The sequence below is a fragment of the Psilocybe cubensis genome, chromosome 12 (assembly GCF_017499595.1).
Source record: "Psilocybe cubensis strain MGC-MH-2018 chromosome 12, whole genome shotgun sequence".
Classification (NCBI taxonomy): domain Eukaryota; kingdom Fungi; phylum Basidiomycota; class Agaricomycetes; order Agaricales; family Agrocybaceae; genus Psilocybe; species Psilocybe cubensis.
The window spans coordinates 1,236,775-1,252,130 of record NC_063010.1 but is presented as its reverse complement, the minus strand read 5'-3'; the positions used below and the strand labels follow the sequence as shown (position 1 = coordinate 1,252,130).

General features: G+C 48.4%; 5 protein-coding genes across 5 annotated transcripts; 3 read left to right on the top strand and 2 right to left on the bottom strand.

Annotated features, from left to right (window-relative positions):
• Nucleotides 1–1,801: 1,801 nt before the first annotated feature.
• Nucleotides 1,802–2,305, top strand: JR316_0012383 (Fruiting body protein SC1; the record flags this gene model as incomplete). The annotated part of the gene is made up of 4 exons (XM_047898008.1): nt 1,802–1,901; nt 1,964–2,102; nt 2,168–2,205; nt 2,259–2,305. 4 exons carry the CDS (start codon nt 1,802–1,804, stop codon nt 2,303–2,305), a joined length of 324 nt encoding a protein of 107 aa, XP_047742897.1.
• Nucleotides 2,306–3,257: 952 nt separating this feature from the next.
• On the top strand, nt 3,258–3,735 carry JR316_0012382 (Fruiting body protein SC1; the record flags this gene model as incomplete). The annotated part of the gene is made up of 4 exons (XM_047898007.1): nt 3,258–3,357; nt 3,409–3,547; nt 3,600–3,637; nt 3,695–3,735. 4 exons carry the CDS (start codon nt 3,258–3,260, stop codon nt 3,733–3,735), a joined length of 318 nt encoding a protein of 105 aa, XP_047742896.1.
• A 641-nt stretch (nt 3,736–4,376) lies between these two features.
• Nucleotides 4,377–7,313, top strand: JR316_0012381 (uncharacterized protein; the record flags this gene model as incomplete). The annotated part of the gene is made up of 11 exons (XM_047898006.1): nt 4,377–4,447; nt 4,512–4,567; nt 4,628–4,744; nt 4,808–5,185; nt 5,243–5,690; nt 5,742–5,957; nt 6,024–6,221; nt 6,279–6,362; nt 6,430–6,558; nt 6,630–6,942; nt 7,020–7,313. The coding sequence occupies 11 exons, from the start codon at nt 4,377–4,379 to the stop codon at nt 7,311–7,313; spliced, it is 2,304 nt and encodes a 767-aa protein (XP_047742895.1).
• Nucleotides 7,314–7,965: 652 nt separating this feature from the next.
• On the bottom strand, nt 7,966–10,153 carry JR316_0012380 (uncharacterized protein; the record flags this gene model as incomplete). Its single annotated transcript, XM_047898005.1, has 2 exons — nt 7,966–8,283; nt 8,378–10,153. 2 exons carry the CDS (start codon nt 10,151–10,153, stop codon nt 7,966–7,968), a joined length of 2,094 nt encoding a protein of 697 aa, XP_047742894.1.
• A 1,127-nt stretch (nt 10,154–11,280) lies between these two features.
• On the bottom strand, nt 11,281–14,566 carry JR316_0012379 (uncharacterized protein; the record flags this gene model as incomplete). Its single annotated transcript, XM_047898004.1, has 7 exons — nt 11,281–13,304; nt 13,362–13,395; nt 13,469–13,619; nt 13,892–13,967; nt 14,026–14,106; nt 14,168–14,221; nt 14,275–14,566. 7 exons carry the CDS (start codon nt 14,564–14,566, stop codon nt 11,281–11,283), a joined length of 2,712 nt encoding a protein of 903 aa, XP_047742893.1.
• Nucleotides 14,567–15,356: the final 790 nt, after the last annotated feature.

The window sequence follows — 15,356 nt, the reverse complement described above, 5'->3', positions numbered from 1 at the left end:
CGGGTTCGAAATAGAAGGTAGTCGGGACACACCACTGGCAAAGGCAATCAGCAAGAATTAGAAAAGGGTCATCATCCACGAACTCAACATCCAAACCGTACAATGTCGAGGAATCCCAGCCCGCTTCGAAATTATGTATCAGTATGTACGTATGTACTGTATTCAGGCATTTCCCGGACGGGGCACAGAGCTAAGGAGCGGCTATTGAATTGACTCCTTGCACTTACCGTCAGTGTGAGGCGTGCACTTACGAAAACGAAGAAGAAGAAGAGGAAGAAATGGGATGGGTCCCTGGAAATTTGAATTGGTTGGTGCTCAGCTCAGGGAGGGCGGCGATAACTATCGCTGGGCAGTGGGCCGCGCTTGGATCCGGGGTTAGCAGCCAGCTTGAGTGCTCGGAACGTGAACGTTGAAACCCTCAGCTAACTTGATTTGTTTGAGTGAAAAACGTGAGTTACGACTTTACGAGTCCTATGCTGAATCCAAAAGACAATTGTCAGTGAAAAACGAGTCGTAACCCGTAACTCGTAGTGGAGTGCCGCGGAGTGGGATGACCTCAGTGGAGTCGTCTACTGTATTCTGGATTCTGAGGCCTGAACATGAACTTTCAATATTGAATACATACTAAATCACTATGAAATTTCATTTTCCTTCTTCCACGTCAAAAACGCGCCACTTATGATACAATACTTGACTTCAAGCCTCAAGGGAAGAATTATTTTCTCGGAAAGTTCCGGTGGGTCCTAGTAAACTAACTCACGAAATAGAATAAGGATCTACAATATATACACACGTACGTACGTACGTACACATTTTGATTTCCAATTTGAAGAACAAGGGGGAGGCTGGAGCCAGCAAGTCGAGTTTTGAGATCGTGGCAACCTCCACCCGCTAGTTGATTTAATTTATTGTAATCACAGCGTGTAAATGCAAGTACAAGAAGTTCCAGAAGCCATTTGTGTGTGCTTGTAGGGTGTGGATCTGATTCTGACACGCCGCTGTCAACGCTGAGGGTACGCGTCCGCCGTCTGGGGAGCATGTTTTTTCAAATTCACGAGCTAATTTTGTGGTTCTTTCCATCATCATCACGCTCCGCGCCGTTTTTTAATTTCGAAAATTTGAATTCTGGCACCGGTACATATTGTCTTGTTAATAACTTCCTCAGTACGAAGCGTAAAGGCATTACCGCGTCTTGAATGGCCTTCCCACCGAGTGATTTCGTAGAAGTGGAGAGAATTAAACCCCAAGCACTCGAACTTTGACTTTGAGCGGTGGCGAAAATCGAAAATAACTAAGCGTTTACAGTATTCATCAACTCACCAAAACGCCTAATACTAATAGTAATACTGTATTAACCCATCTGGACATCTCAACATCAACGCGACGCGTCCTCGGCGGCATCTCAACCGCGTAACATAACCTAACATAACATTAAGTTTAACCATTAACATAATGATATATACGCGAATTAGCACCCCATCAGCGTTCAACGCCTTCTAGCGTCGATTATACGAGGAGAAACATGTAATCCGCTGGACATCGAAGCGGTCTAGCCACAACAATCAATTCGCCGACGCGTCTTCAGACTTCCGCGTTTCGCGTCGCTCCAGTGCTCTGAGCTGGCAAGTCCAAGTCAGTGGAACCTCTACCCCCAGGAAGGAGGTAAAAAAAGTATAAAGCCAACCCCAACAGCACCAACTTTTCTCCAGTCGAGTACTCTACATCGTCTACTACTACTACTTAAAAACCCAAAAAAGCAACCACTTACCCTCTTACCCCCATCTCCTTAATCACTATCAAAATGTTCGCCAAGATCGCTGTCCTCTTCACCGCCTCCATGGCCGTCCTCGTCGCTGCTGGCGACATCAACGACTCTTGCAACACCGGCGCTGTCCAATGCTGTATGTTTCCTTCGGCTCTTTCATTTTGAGTCGTTAGCTGATCATGTTTTTGTTGTTCGCAGGCAACACTTCCTACGCTGCTGGCACCAAGGAGGCTAACCTCCTCGCTAGCCTCGTCGGCGTTGTCGCTGGTGCTATCACCGGCCAGGTCGGTGTCAACTGCACCCCCGTCAGCGTTCTCGCCATTGCTGGCAACTCCTGGTCAGTTTAACTTTTTCCTCCATCTGCATTGCCCCGCAATCTTATTTTATTCTGCAATTTTTCAGCTCTACCCAGCCCGTCTGCTGCACCAGCAACCACTTCAGTAAGCTTCATTGCCTTCCCAATTTTATTAGTTTCTGAATGTTCTTCTTTTAGACGGTCTCGTCAACGTTGGCTGCAACCCCGTCAACGCCAACCTCTAAGTTGGTTAATCTGATTCGGTGGACTTTTGATGAGCGTAGTAGCTGGTCATGATTTGTGATTGAGATGGTGTTTGTCGCGTAGTAGTGGATAATTCGGATTTGGGATATCGTTTATTAGGCGATTAATCATAATACTCTTCTCTCGGTCTTTCACGTTGGGCAGGGAGGTTTCGTCGTCTGCCATTTCGTTGTCGGTATGTCTTTTGGTGGCCCGGTGTCCCATTCACTTTTGTCGGAAGTCGCGCAATTTGGTCTATTTGAATATTTTTGGTATTTAGAGCTATACTTGGATTTTATCGTTCATTAGCCATTTTTGTTGAGAAGGCACCTTGCGGAGTATACCGTTAATCGAACGCGGGCCAGGGGGTGTAACGTTAGTGTTTAGGCGTTTATTCAGGACAGTTCCAAAGATTCGGTAACCATAGCTCAACAAGCAAAGACCTATATACTGCAATTTAAGGTCAAAAACTATTGAAGGAGTGGGAATACAGAAAGAAGCTTACAAAATGTAGAACGCGGCTAGTAGAGAAATAAGAGGCGGCGTTGCGCGCATATTGCTCACGTAGCGGGCCCGAATTGGCTTATTGGCGCTGTCGGTGTCGGTGATGGACGCGTACAATCACGTACAACTCTGCAACTTGACAACAACGCGCCCATTACGTAGTTATAAACTAAAACAACTTCTAGTGTTGATCAGTATCGCGGAGACATCTAATCCGCTAAACATTCGAAGCTTTTTTCTCGTAAGTTTTGAAAAAAATTCTAGGCTGCTCACGTTTAGTCCCCGACGCGTCTACGCGTTTCGCGTTTTGAGGTGGCGCCGATCCATGGGGGAAAACTATAAAGACCTCAGTGGAACACCTACATTTCTTCAGTCAAGTACTCACATCGTCTACTCAACGCCAAAAGCAGCAAAGCTACCACCCTCTCACCCCTCTACTTTAACTTCAAAATGTTCTCCAAGTTCGCTATCTTCGCTGCTGCCTCCATGGCTGTCTTCGTCGCTGCTGGTGACATCAACGCCTCCTGCAACACTGGCGATGTTCAATGCTGTATGTCTTCACAATCCTTTTTTTGTGTTCTCTTCATGAACTCTTTCATAGGCAACACCTCCTACGCTGCTGGCACCTCGGAAGCCAACTTCTTGGGCAGCCTTGTTAACGTCGTTGCCGGTGCTATTACTGGACAGGTCGGCATCAACTGCTCTCCCCTTAGTGTCATCGCCGCTGGTGGCAACGTTTGGTCAGTTCCATCACATACTTTCTCTAAAAAATGCTGACCTTGGTCGTCTCAGCTCTACGCAACCCGTCTGCTGCACCAGCAACCACTACAGTAAGTCACTGTTGGGGTGTTCCTTGTTCTTTTTACTGATCTTTCGCGTTCTCGTAGATGGTCTCATCAACCTTGGATGCACTCCTGTCAACCTCTAGATTACTGGGTTCTTGTGTGGTTGCGTGTTATGGATAGTGTCGATTATTCTTTAGTAAAGCGTCCTCCTGTAGGCGGTTAATGACAATACCCTTTTGACTTTCTTGCTGCGTTCCTGTTAGTTCCGTCGTCTTTGTTGTCTCATTTCTCTTCGGAGTGATATTGGAAGCGTGTCTTGTCAATGGTAAGCGCTACGAGGATGGTCATGGTGGTTACTGGTGTAGTTGAGCGGCTAAGTCAGTTCGGAAGCAATAGCTTACTCACTGTAACCCTAACCATCAGGATAGATCATCCCGTCTGAATGCCGCAACTGTCAAAGGCACGATGTTCATAGGTCGTAAACGGAAACAACGGAAAGCCAATCTCACGTCTTTCCATCTTTCGCAGCGTCCGTGACCTTATCTTAGATTATACGGCTCTCCAAAGTATGCAGTGTGCAAAAATCTGTCGAGAATGGCGCCGCCTCCTCCGGTTCGCTGGATTCCGTTTCGTTTCCGAGCGGGCTCCAAAATAGGACTTGGAGTCGTATTGGGGCCATTCAAAAGTCCTTGCAAAATACACAATCCCCCAACCCAGAAGGTGGACCCACACATATCAGACGTCGCTCTATCAGTATCAGCATTCAAACCTATTTTTTCTCGTAATGCCTACGATACCTGATCGCTCGATCCGCATCTGCGCTGATAGAGGAGGCACGTTCTGTGATGTTCACGCGTAAGTTGCAAAGCTGTTTTTCCTGTGCTCATCACGGAGTTTATCTGATATGGCTGCCAATTAGATCGTACCCCGATCCTGAAAATCCTGAACAGAGAAAGGAGCTTGTTGTGAAGCTGCGTCAGTTTGTGGAAGACCATGTGCGATGACATGTAAATTGACTCCGGCCTTTCTGTATAGTCTCGCAAGATCCAGGTAACTATCAAGACGCCCCGACAGAAGGCATCCGTCGAGTGCTGGAGGCTGTCACCGGCGAACAGATTCCTAGGGGTTCAGTCCTCAAGACTGATAAAATTGGTAAGCTCTCTTTCCAAGATCTAATATCTTTAGGAGAGTAATAACCGACGCGTTGTTTGTTAGATTACATCCGACTTTCAACGACAGTAGCCACCAATGCTCTGCTCGAACGAAAAGGCCACAAGCACGCGCTCGTAATCACGAAAGGCTTCAAAGATCTTCTGCTTATCGGAAACCAGTCGCGTCCTAAAATCTTTGATCTCAATATCCGACGACCTGCTCCACTGTACTCCAAGGTCCTTGAAGTGGATGAACGAGTGACGCTTGTAGGATACACCTCCGACCCCAAGGCAGAGGAACATGCAGTTCAATTCGACGAGGACGGCAAAGTTGTTAGGGGGTATCGAGGCAAAGGCTGGGACGGACAGGGTGATGCAGAGGGCCCAGGAGAGATCGTGAAAGGTCTATCTGGAGAGGCAGTACGAATTATGAAGAAGCCTGGTATATTACTCCTATTAATTTCAAACGTTACTTTGGGTTCTGACATTCTATACGTAGATCCTGCCACCGTAGAAAAAGACCTAAAGGCGATTTACGATGAAGGCTTCCGGTCGATAGCCATCGTTCTCGTGCACTCATACACCTTCCCCGAACATGAACGTCTCATAGGCGGCATCGCGCGCAAAGTCGGCTTCACCCATATCTCTGAATCCGCACAGCTACTGCCCATGATCAAAATGGTGCCCCGTGGTGTCTCTTCCACCGCAGACGCATATCTTACTCCCATCCTACGAGAATATCTCGATGGGTTCTTCGGTGGTTTTGATAGCAAATTGAAAGATGGTTCCTTGCGGAGCCCACGCGTTGAATTTATGGGAAGCGACGGTGGCCTGCTAGACCTCAATAACTTCTCTGGGCTGAAGAGTATCCTTAGTGGTCCTGCTGGAGGTGTGGTTGGTTATGCACTAACTAGCTGGGACGAAAAGAGGAAGCACCCTATCATTGGGTATGTGTCATCGTTGCTCTAAACGAGCACCGCTCATTTGCAGTATTCTAGGCTGGACGTTGGAGGAACATCAACGGATGTATCCCGATTTGATGGACGATACGAGGTGGTCTATGAAACGACTACTGCGGGCGTTACTATCCAGTCCCCTCAGCTAGATATCAACACTGTTGCGGCAGGCGGCGGATCCTGTCTCACTTTCCGCAACGGTCTCTTCCTGGCCGGCCCAGAAAGTGCTGGGGCTCAGCCAGGTCCTGCTTGCTACCGGTACGATACAACCCAATTATCTCTCAGTATATAAAGGCATTTGCTTACAACACAAAAACCGCACAGAAAAGGAGGTCCTTTGGCTGTTACAGACGCGAACCTGCTCCTTGGCCGGCTGATACCTGACTACTTCCCCAAGATCTTCGGAAAATCTGAAAAGGAGCCTCTTGACGCTGAGGCGTCACGGTCCGCGTTTGAAAAGCTTGCGGAGGAAATTAACGCTGACCAGGATAAAAAGCTTTCGCTGGATGAGATAGTTTACGGGTGCGTGGTGGTTTCATTCACATTTGGACCGGGCTGAATTTCGGAGCGATGTATCAGGTTTATCAAGGTTGCCAATGAGACCATGTGTCGCCCTATTCGCGCGTTGACCGAGGCAAGGGGCCATGCTACATCGAAACATACGTATGTAAATTTTTTAACTGCCATGTAACAGGCAATTGAATGTACCTTTCTAAACCTGTGCCTCTAGTCTAGCAAGCTTTGGTGGGGCAGGCGGTCAGCATGCATGCGAAATCGCCAGCCTGCTAGGCATCAAAACCATCCTAATCCATCGCTACAGCTCTATCCTCTCTGCCTACGGCCTGGCCCTTGCAGACCGGTACGTACCCACCACCTACTCTATTTCTTCTATATCACTAAAAATCACCCACCCTCCTCTTCTCAAAACAGAGCATTTGAACTGCAAGAACCGAGCTCGACGTTCTACACCCCACAGAACGTGCCAACGCTCAAAGCCCGGCTTGACAAACTGACAAAGGAGGTGCGTACTGAGCTGGGGAAGCAGGGCTTCGACGACGACCATATTCACGTCGAGCGTATGCTCAATATGCGCTTTGAGGGCACGGATACAGCGCTTATGGTTCTTCCTGTGGACGGAGACGGTGAGGGCGACGAGGACTTCGAGGCGGCGTTCAAGCGCGTGTATAAGTCTGAGTTTGGGTTTTTGCTCGAGACAAAGGTCATCATCGTTGACGATATTAAAGTACGTGTTTTTTTTTTTGCCGTGGTATTCTTTCAATTTTTTGGTGTAGTAATTAATTTTTCTTTTCAACTCTCTAGGTCCGCGGCATTGGAAAGACCTTTGACACGCTCGGCCAGTCTGTCTACGAGGAAGTCGAGCAACTCACCCAAACGCACGTTGACCATGCCGCGAAAGTCGATTCAAGATACAGCGTGTACTTCGACAAGGTCGGCCGAGTGGACGACACGCCCGTGTTTCTGCTGGACAACCTGGAAATTGGCGACGTCGTGCAGGGCCCGGCGATGATCATCGACAACACGCAGACGATCGTGATCGTACCAGGTGCTAAGGCAGTGTTAACGAGCAAACACCTATTTATTACCCTAGAGTAATAATCTTTGAGTGTGTGTTGTTGATTGAAAAAGTAGCTGCGGTAGATTGTAGTTATATACAAACTACGGAAGACAACAATGGAATTGTATTTGTAACAACTCTAAAGCCTGACCCAAAATAAGCACGAAGAAAGGAAAGGAGGATATAGATATAGTTTATATGCTGCACTATCGATTAGATGATATAAATATAAAATACAGGGTATAGTGTCCACTACTACCACTAAAAAGCCAGGAAAGAAAAATAAAAAAAAGCAGTGACTAGAATCTGCAAGAAAATAAGTTAACTCGAACAGATGAAAACGGATACACAGATGTAACACTTGTAGATACTTGAGGAGGTTAAAGCAGGACAAAAATCTCGAATGTGAGTTCACTAGTGCGGTATGGGGATGGGAGGGGTAGAGTTGCTGTAGCGTGGATAGTAATTAACAATATATTTCTGAATCGATCACACGCCGGGCGGGTCGTGCAGCAATTGGCGATTGCATTTTTAAGGGTATAAACCAGGATAACGAATGGAGTGTGTGTGCAAGTGTGGGTCCAAAAGGGACGGCATTGTCATAGCGTAAGGCGACCTCGGATCTGAAAGACAGGAGGTGAGGTAGCGCCGGGTCGTGTGTCCAGCAGAAGTTTTTTTTAAAAAAAAACATTATGGAAACTTGAACACCTTCGGTTCCGATTGCGTTTTCTGGATGGGCTGGGTAGCGCGGTCCCAGCGCGAACCAGAGAAAAGTGTGATGAACTCTAGGGTGGGACAGAGCTTCACCCACGAGGAGATGAGGATGAGCTCTAGCGCAGAAGGAGGCGGTGGCGTGCTCGCGTTGTGTTTGCCTTTCTCCTTCTGCGCATCGGAATCTACTCCGTCATAATCTTGCTCATCTGGTTGATCGGGATGGTCGACGAAAAGCCGCAGAGAAGTAAGCATCTTGTATCGCGCCAGCGATGCATGCAGGCTCTTGTAAAGGGCCTAGCACCGGACAAAAAAAGCAAGATAAAAGCACACAACACACATTCCAATCAGATTCTGATCGCACATAAAGACAAAAAAGACGCAGACTAACCTCTTCACGTCCCGATGGAGCAGTAGAGCGTTTTGGAAAGGAGATTTCTAGCGAACGAAGGCCCGACCGTTCGTTGTTGGACGAAGTTGAAATGGGCGGAGTTTGAGAGTCGTCCGGAGGCGTGACGTCCACTGTAACCGGGCTTTTGTGGTACACCAAACCCAACGAGGCTCCAGCAGCGCCCACGACTTTTTCGAGCGTCCGTTTATCGACATTTTCGCTGAATCGGAGAGAGAGGTGCGTGATGCCTTTCAGGGCGCACATCAGAGCGGCAGGCCGCAGGCCGTTGTACAGGGTGGCGCTGATGTTCAGGGTTACGGATGTAAGCGTTTGACGAACGTGTGGCTCAGAAGGTAAGAGTAGCATAGCCAAGGTAGATGACGCATGGAGAATTTTCAGGTTCGGTAGCAACGTCGACGCGGGCAATATAGCGGATGGACTAGGCGGCGTGGATGGCGAATGGAAGATGGTTGAGCGGGGCGACGACAAAGGAGAGACATGCGGGGATAAACCGTTGGAAGTATACGGGCGAAGGAATGGCGTTGATGGCTCGGTGGTTGATTGGGTATCGTCAAGATTAAGGACTGGTATGTCTGAGGCTTTCGGAGGTATATCTTCAAGATTCGGGAATCGTAGGCATGTGATGTTAGCTTGGGCGTCCAACCAGGTAAGGATCTCCTTGATTTCGGTATCTGTCGAGGCATGATTTAGCAATGTCAAGCTTCTGAGACCAAACACGGAGTACTGGGAAAGAAGGGATGGGTCAAAGGAAGGTAATGTAAGTGAGTGGAGGTTCGACATGCGCTCTAGCGCCAGTGTGAAGGTTGCCGTTAGCAAGGCGTCCTGGTGCTTGAATTCACGACCATTCTGGGCAGACGGCTGTCCGTGTACGCCACTGCCTGACATGTAGAAAGGTGGCCAAGCTCGGCAGACGAACGTCGTTACTAGGTCTGTCAAATCCCTTCGCGACGCCAATTGCGCAATTAATCTTTCTGCCTGGGACGGGGAGAGCGAGTCAAAGTCTAGAGAATCATATAACGCTTTACGTGCAGCCGCGGCGTATAGTTTGGAGACTGTAGCAGCGATCGCTACGTCATGTCGAGGTAGGTGGGCCATGACGAGGACCAGGATTTCGGACGGGAACTGAATCGAAAACATCCGCGACAGCGGCGATGGCGGTTGTTCGCTAGTCGGGCTGGGCGTGATCGACGCATGGTGCGCCTTGACTTTCTCTCTGACCTTCCAGCTGAGCGACCGGAGCAGGTTAGGTGAGCTAACTGCCCTGGTCCGCTGGTACTCGCCATTCCCATCAAAAGTATACGCGTTGTAAACTTCCTGTGGGCCTGTCGGAGAAAACGGAGACGGCGGTAGCGACAAGTTGGAGTGTATAGTGAGCGCGACGGGGCTACCCAGGCCACTCGGCCTGCGTATGTCGTCTTCGGACTCGGTGGAGGAGATTATGGAGGAAACTTCAAAGTTGAACGAGCGCGGCCGGGAATTTGTCTCGAGCGCGTGATCGACGATCGACAAACTGGGAGGTGCCTTCTTGCGCGGCGTCGAGCCTGTAAAAATGGACGAGACGCGTTTGATGACACCTAACGCGCTCGTAGTCCGTGTTCGCGTCCCCTTTCGCGGAACATTCTCGATGGCGGCAGCAGCAGATATTGATGGTGCTGGGATCAAAGAGACGGCTGGAACTGTTTGTTTTTGGTCTTTTTCCTTCTCCTTAACGAGAAGTGGGGCTTGAAGCGAGCGTCGGCGATGGAGGAAGCTCATCGACTTGTGGGATTTGCAGGGCCGCCAGCGGGGGGCGTTTTGCGAGTAGGTTATAGGGATGAGAACAGACAGAGAAGGATATTTTTCGCGCTACTTCTTAAGTAACGGCACTGCCGTATGCATATGGCAACCAGCAACTGAAGACTTCTCGGTCCGACACTTCTGATGCCGCGGCGATATCTGACTATTCAGAATATAATCCATGGGGTTTTGAATAAAGTTACTAGCGCCAAATAAACGTGCAGAGACGTCAGTAAGAACAGTTGTGCCGCCGGGTGTGCCTAGGTGAAGTGAGGAGGAAGAGGATCGACTGCAAGAATGCTTTGAGTTGAGCCTGCAAAGTAAGACTCGCTCGCGAGCATTGCAAACGGGGCTAGTGTGGAGCCCCAGTGTGATCATCTGTTGGCACACAAGCAGGATATTTCGGAATATTAATTGCTGGACGCTTGTCCAATGTATCATTTCAAGAAATACAAGTACAGAATTGAAACACGAGGTATTTGTATTTACACGAGGCTGCAATCTCAACGTTCTGTGAGGTCTGCATTGTGTGGCAAATTGGAATCTGGAGTGGCAAGTATATAGTATGTAGGAGGGATTATATGAATTCTTACGCTACGGGCTTCATGGTTGGTCATGGTTGTTCATCAATGGTAGTGTGAGTAGCAAAATCGCTGCTAAAATTGGAGCAGTGGGATAATAAACGGTGAAAAAGAACAAAGTGTTGCAAGAAAGTCGAAAGATGATTCAAGAAATGAGTATCAAGATGGCAATCATGGAAATGATGATGATGCTGAAAAAGCCAAAATAAAGGTGGCCTGTGTCAATAAATGTGCAATGCGGCGCGCCGTTTGCCTGATCAAGTGAGTTGAGTCGAACCTCGGAGAACGAAAATGGGTCAAAAGATGCAAATAGATTTAAAGTGGCGGTTGGGTCGAATGAGAATGCGCGTTGCCCATGTTATGGACGTGCGCAAATAAAATTGCAAGTGGTGTCGCGGGGAGGACGGTACCACTATACGACTAACAAGTGAGTCGTCGTCGTCGGACCATCCGCAACAATCAAGACATGGAGGGCTAGGCTAGCCCGGGTCACCCGCCGTCGAACCAGAAACCAGGCAGCGATCATTATCTGTTATTACGATCCCCTGGAACAGGATACGGATGTTGAGGTCCAGTCTGGCCAGGCCAAACCCGCGCAGATGGCGAAATCCCAGCAGCAGCTGTTGCCGTCGTCATCTGCTCATGTGTATGCGTTGGCCTCGCAAACAATTGTTCCTGCGAGACCTGCGGCGACTGCCCAGACTGTGGCGGCGTGGGCAGCCTACTCTCGGTACTCGTCTTTACAACGCTCGACGATTCGCGCTGAACTTGCACGCGCAGTCGTGGGTCGCTGGGAGGAGATTGCGGGGCCGCCTGAGGGTGCTTTGGAACCCCATTTGCATGGCTGTGAATGTTGTTGTTAACTGGGCGTTGCTGGCATAGCAGATAGGCTTCCATCTCTGGGCCCGACATTGAGTTTGTGGGTGTGCTCGTAGAAACAACTTGAGCAGGTGCGGCGTCGCCATTTGTGGTAGCATTCGGCGCCGAGAACGAACGCTTGCCGGGCAATGTGCTTCCAGAACTACCTGACATAGGAATAGAAGAACCCGAGCTGTCCGACGATTGTCTACGTCCTAGCAGTTCAGATAACGGAGGCATCGACGACGACGCGCTGTCACTGAACGAGCCTCTGTTTCCGAGTCTGTCAGCAGCTTGTGCGCGTCTGAGCGGCGCCAACCGGTGGCCGTCGTCCATCGCAGAAGATGACGCTGAAGAAGGGGGAGGCGAGGCGAGACCGGCACTTGCACTGACAATCTGAGTTTCGTATGTCATCGGAGACGCTCTCGGGGTGGCAATGCCTCCGAACGCGACTGGAGTGTTGATCGGTGCTGTTGGTGCTGTTGGTACTATTGGTACTGTTGGTGTAGTTGGTGCTATGGGTGTTGCCGGCGCTGTCGTTGCTGTTTGGGCCACCGAAATGGGAGGTTTAACACCTGCGCTTGGAGCAGCATCTCCAGCGGCAGGAGGAAGACGTGAAGTAGACGTAGTGGACGAGGCTCTAGATACAGATGGCGAAAAATCAAGTGGCCCAAATGGATCACAGGGCTGAGGCGTCGATGCCGACACGCTGCGCTGGCCAGGTTTGATGGACGGTTTCGCAACCTGATTCAGCACACTTCCAGAGCGAGAAGGTTTTGCAGCAAACGCGGTGGGTACCGGAACGGATTTACGTTTTGTCGGCGATACTCTCTTGATCGTCGTCTTCGCTTTCCTTGTCGATGATATAGCCTTTTCGATCTTCATCTTGAGTTTGTCCGCATCCGGGGCAGGAGTGGGAGCAGGCGTCGAGGCCGGCGTCACTGTTCCCTGCTTCTTGACAGTCGTAGTCAATTTCTTCCTGGGTCGTGAAATCTTCTGACACTCGTCATCAGAATCTTCGTCCTCGTCGTCATCTTCCACCTTTCTCTTTCTTCCGGGTGTTTTCGTCATGAGTACAGATTCATTGTCCTCGGCTGTCTTTGCCCTGCCGCGTTTATTTGTGCCTTTGGGGTGCACAAGGACAGGTTGTGTATGATTTGCCCAATCCATCACCTTTGTCTTTGTGATTGTTTTCACGAAGTTTGCTAGGTGCAAGAACGCCTTGGTGTCCGCCTTGGTAAATAATTTTTTGGTCAGTGCAGTGAACCAATGGTGCCGCATGAAGCGAATGGCAACAGAGAGATGTTCCAGTGAGAAAGACCGATGAAGGTGCACAAGATACACCGTCATAACAAATTCCATAGAGCACATTGGGTATTCCAACAACGGCAGCGAAAGATCGGGGTCTTGAAGGATTCTGACAAAGAGGTCTATCGCGGAATGAACCTTTGCTTCCAACGCCCGTGTGTCGACGCCTTGTTTCGCAAGGAATATTTCGAGGTACTTTGTCGTCGCGTCGCAAGTCTTTTTTGTGAGGCCTTCTTCGATCATGTATACGATTTGCGCGAGGGCCTGGAAATCTTTGCCGCGGGATTCATTGCTGAAATGACTAAACCCTTCGGTGCTTTCCATCTTCAAGCGTAATGCGCGAACGAGGTCGGCGTATGATCCATTGATTGCAGGTAGTCGATCTGTTGATTAAGTTTCATGAGAAGCATAGTTCCTTAGTACGATATTACGCCACACACCTGCAGGTCCAAGGGCCATTCCGAGCTGCACACGCTATCAAATTGAAAATAGTCAATCACGCGGCATGAAAAGTTTGATTTTGAAACGAAAAAGGCTGACGACGCACATGAAAAATCTCTCGCTCTTGTTCAGGGGTCACTGACTCGTATTCGTAACACATTAACTGCTTCTGGTCGAAAGTTTTGCGTATTTTGTCGTCAAGAACTTTTCGCCGTTTTCCAGGTGCTGATCGATAGAAAACTCTTTTCTGTTGATGTCTGACAATATAATGAGAGGGGTTTATTGATCATAAACTACAAACGATCGCACCGGTCCCAAACTAAAATTTGGTTTTATTTAATATCATATCATAACGCGGAAGGCGAAAAAAATACTCACAATGGATCTATCGCACACAAAAATGCATGTCAAAGGTAGCTTTGTTCAGGAAAAATCAACCAGTTGAACAATGATGCAAACCAACCTCTCCGAGCATAAACCTATTCGCATTCAGTTCATAGATGAATATGCCAATTTCTGTCGCACATACCTGAGAATAGAAGTCAAACGTTGTTTTCCGTCAATGCACACCCTGCTCTCACTTCCGTCCGGATGATAAGTGACGCCTACATATGAGCATCCATGGGTACAATATTGGGTCGTCATTTGAAACCTTTTACTTACTGAACACGAGCGGCGGAATAAAGAAGTTTGTAAAGATGGAGTCGATAAGTCCAACCTGCTTAACGTCGGACCATACGATTCCTGACAATGCAAGTGATGATGTATGAGTAGAGAGGTAACTTCGAAACAAAGGATAACATACCTCGTTGGTAATCCGCTTCAAGGTCAAGAGACTCGGGCCCGTTTTTAAGCCATTCTGAAGGTACAAGAATCAGTTGTGAAAAAGTTAAGATATGTTGATAGGAGTACCAAAGAGACTCGAGATAGAATACGTCGTCGATCTACCGACTTTCAAGGGAGGAACGACCGTAGGGCTTTTATTATTTCGGGCTCGACTGTCCTCCGTCGCCTTTTGGGTCGTTGGTCTTGTCGACTTTGCTCTTACTGGGACTACAGGGGCAATAGGCTCCGTTGTTATGACTGGCCGCGGAGGTGCTGATTTAGGTGTTGGAAGGGACATTGGCGCATCGTCCTCTTCATCGCTCGACAATTCAGTCAATTCCTCCTCATCAAACGTGATGCTAAATTCCATAGGCGGCATAGCTGCTCGTAGTCGCTGAGGGGGAATATGAAATGAAAGGAGAGTGTTCAGAGATAAGAGGAATGAAGCCAGTAGAACAAAAGTCGCGGGCAAGATTGCTTTTGTATCCATATAGTACGGGGTCTCACTTTAGGAAAACCAATTTAAATTTGGCCCGCACGTAATTTCCCTCGATCGCGTCCAATTTAAGATGCACCGATCAGTCGAAAAATAGGCGCTGACGTAGCCGACATTGATTATGTCACTGCCGAAATGACAACAGAGGACGAGATTGGGATGAGAGCTTCAATGGCGATTGTGAGGTGTTTATTATCGCACAACAAAGAATCGGTTTGTTAGAACGCACAGGTGAGAAGTGCACACCTTTCTACACCAATGTATGTACTATGTGCTGGATATCGGAAGATAATCATGGTGTAGATAAGTTCGAGATATCATATTATTCATTGCAGAGTATCTGCATGAAAGGATTTCTTAGCTTCTTTAACATGTAACTAGTTCAGAATCAACATTTACTCAACTGATCTCTTCTGATAATCACAGAAAGAACCAAAAAACGTTTAGGTTGATCAGTGAATGTTGAGTATTTGTTGAATATATGAAGAAAACATAAACGTTCCAGTGCAACAGGGTGCATGTTCAACATGAGGCAGTTACTTGTGGGAATTATCTGGGTCGCATGATCACATACCACACGAAAAGAATCAATTTCGGCACATAACGGTAATCCTTGGGCACCTCAAGGAAGAGAATCGGTTTGCGATTAAACAAACAGCCCCTTTCACCAGCT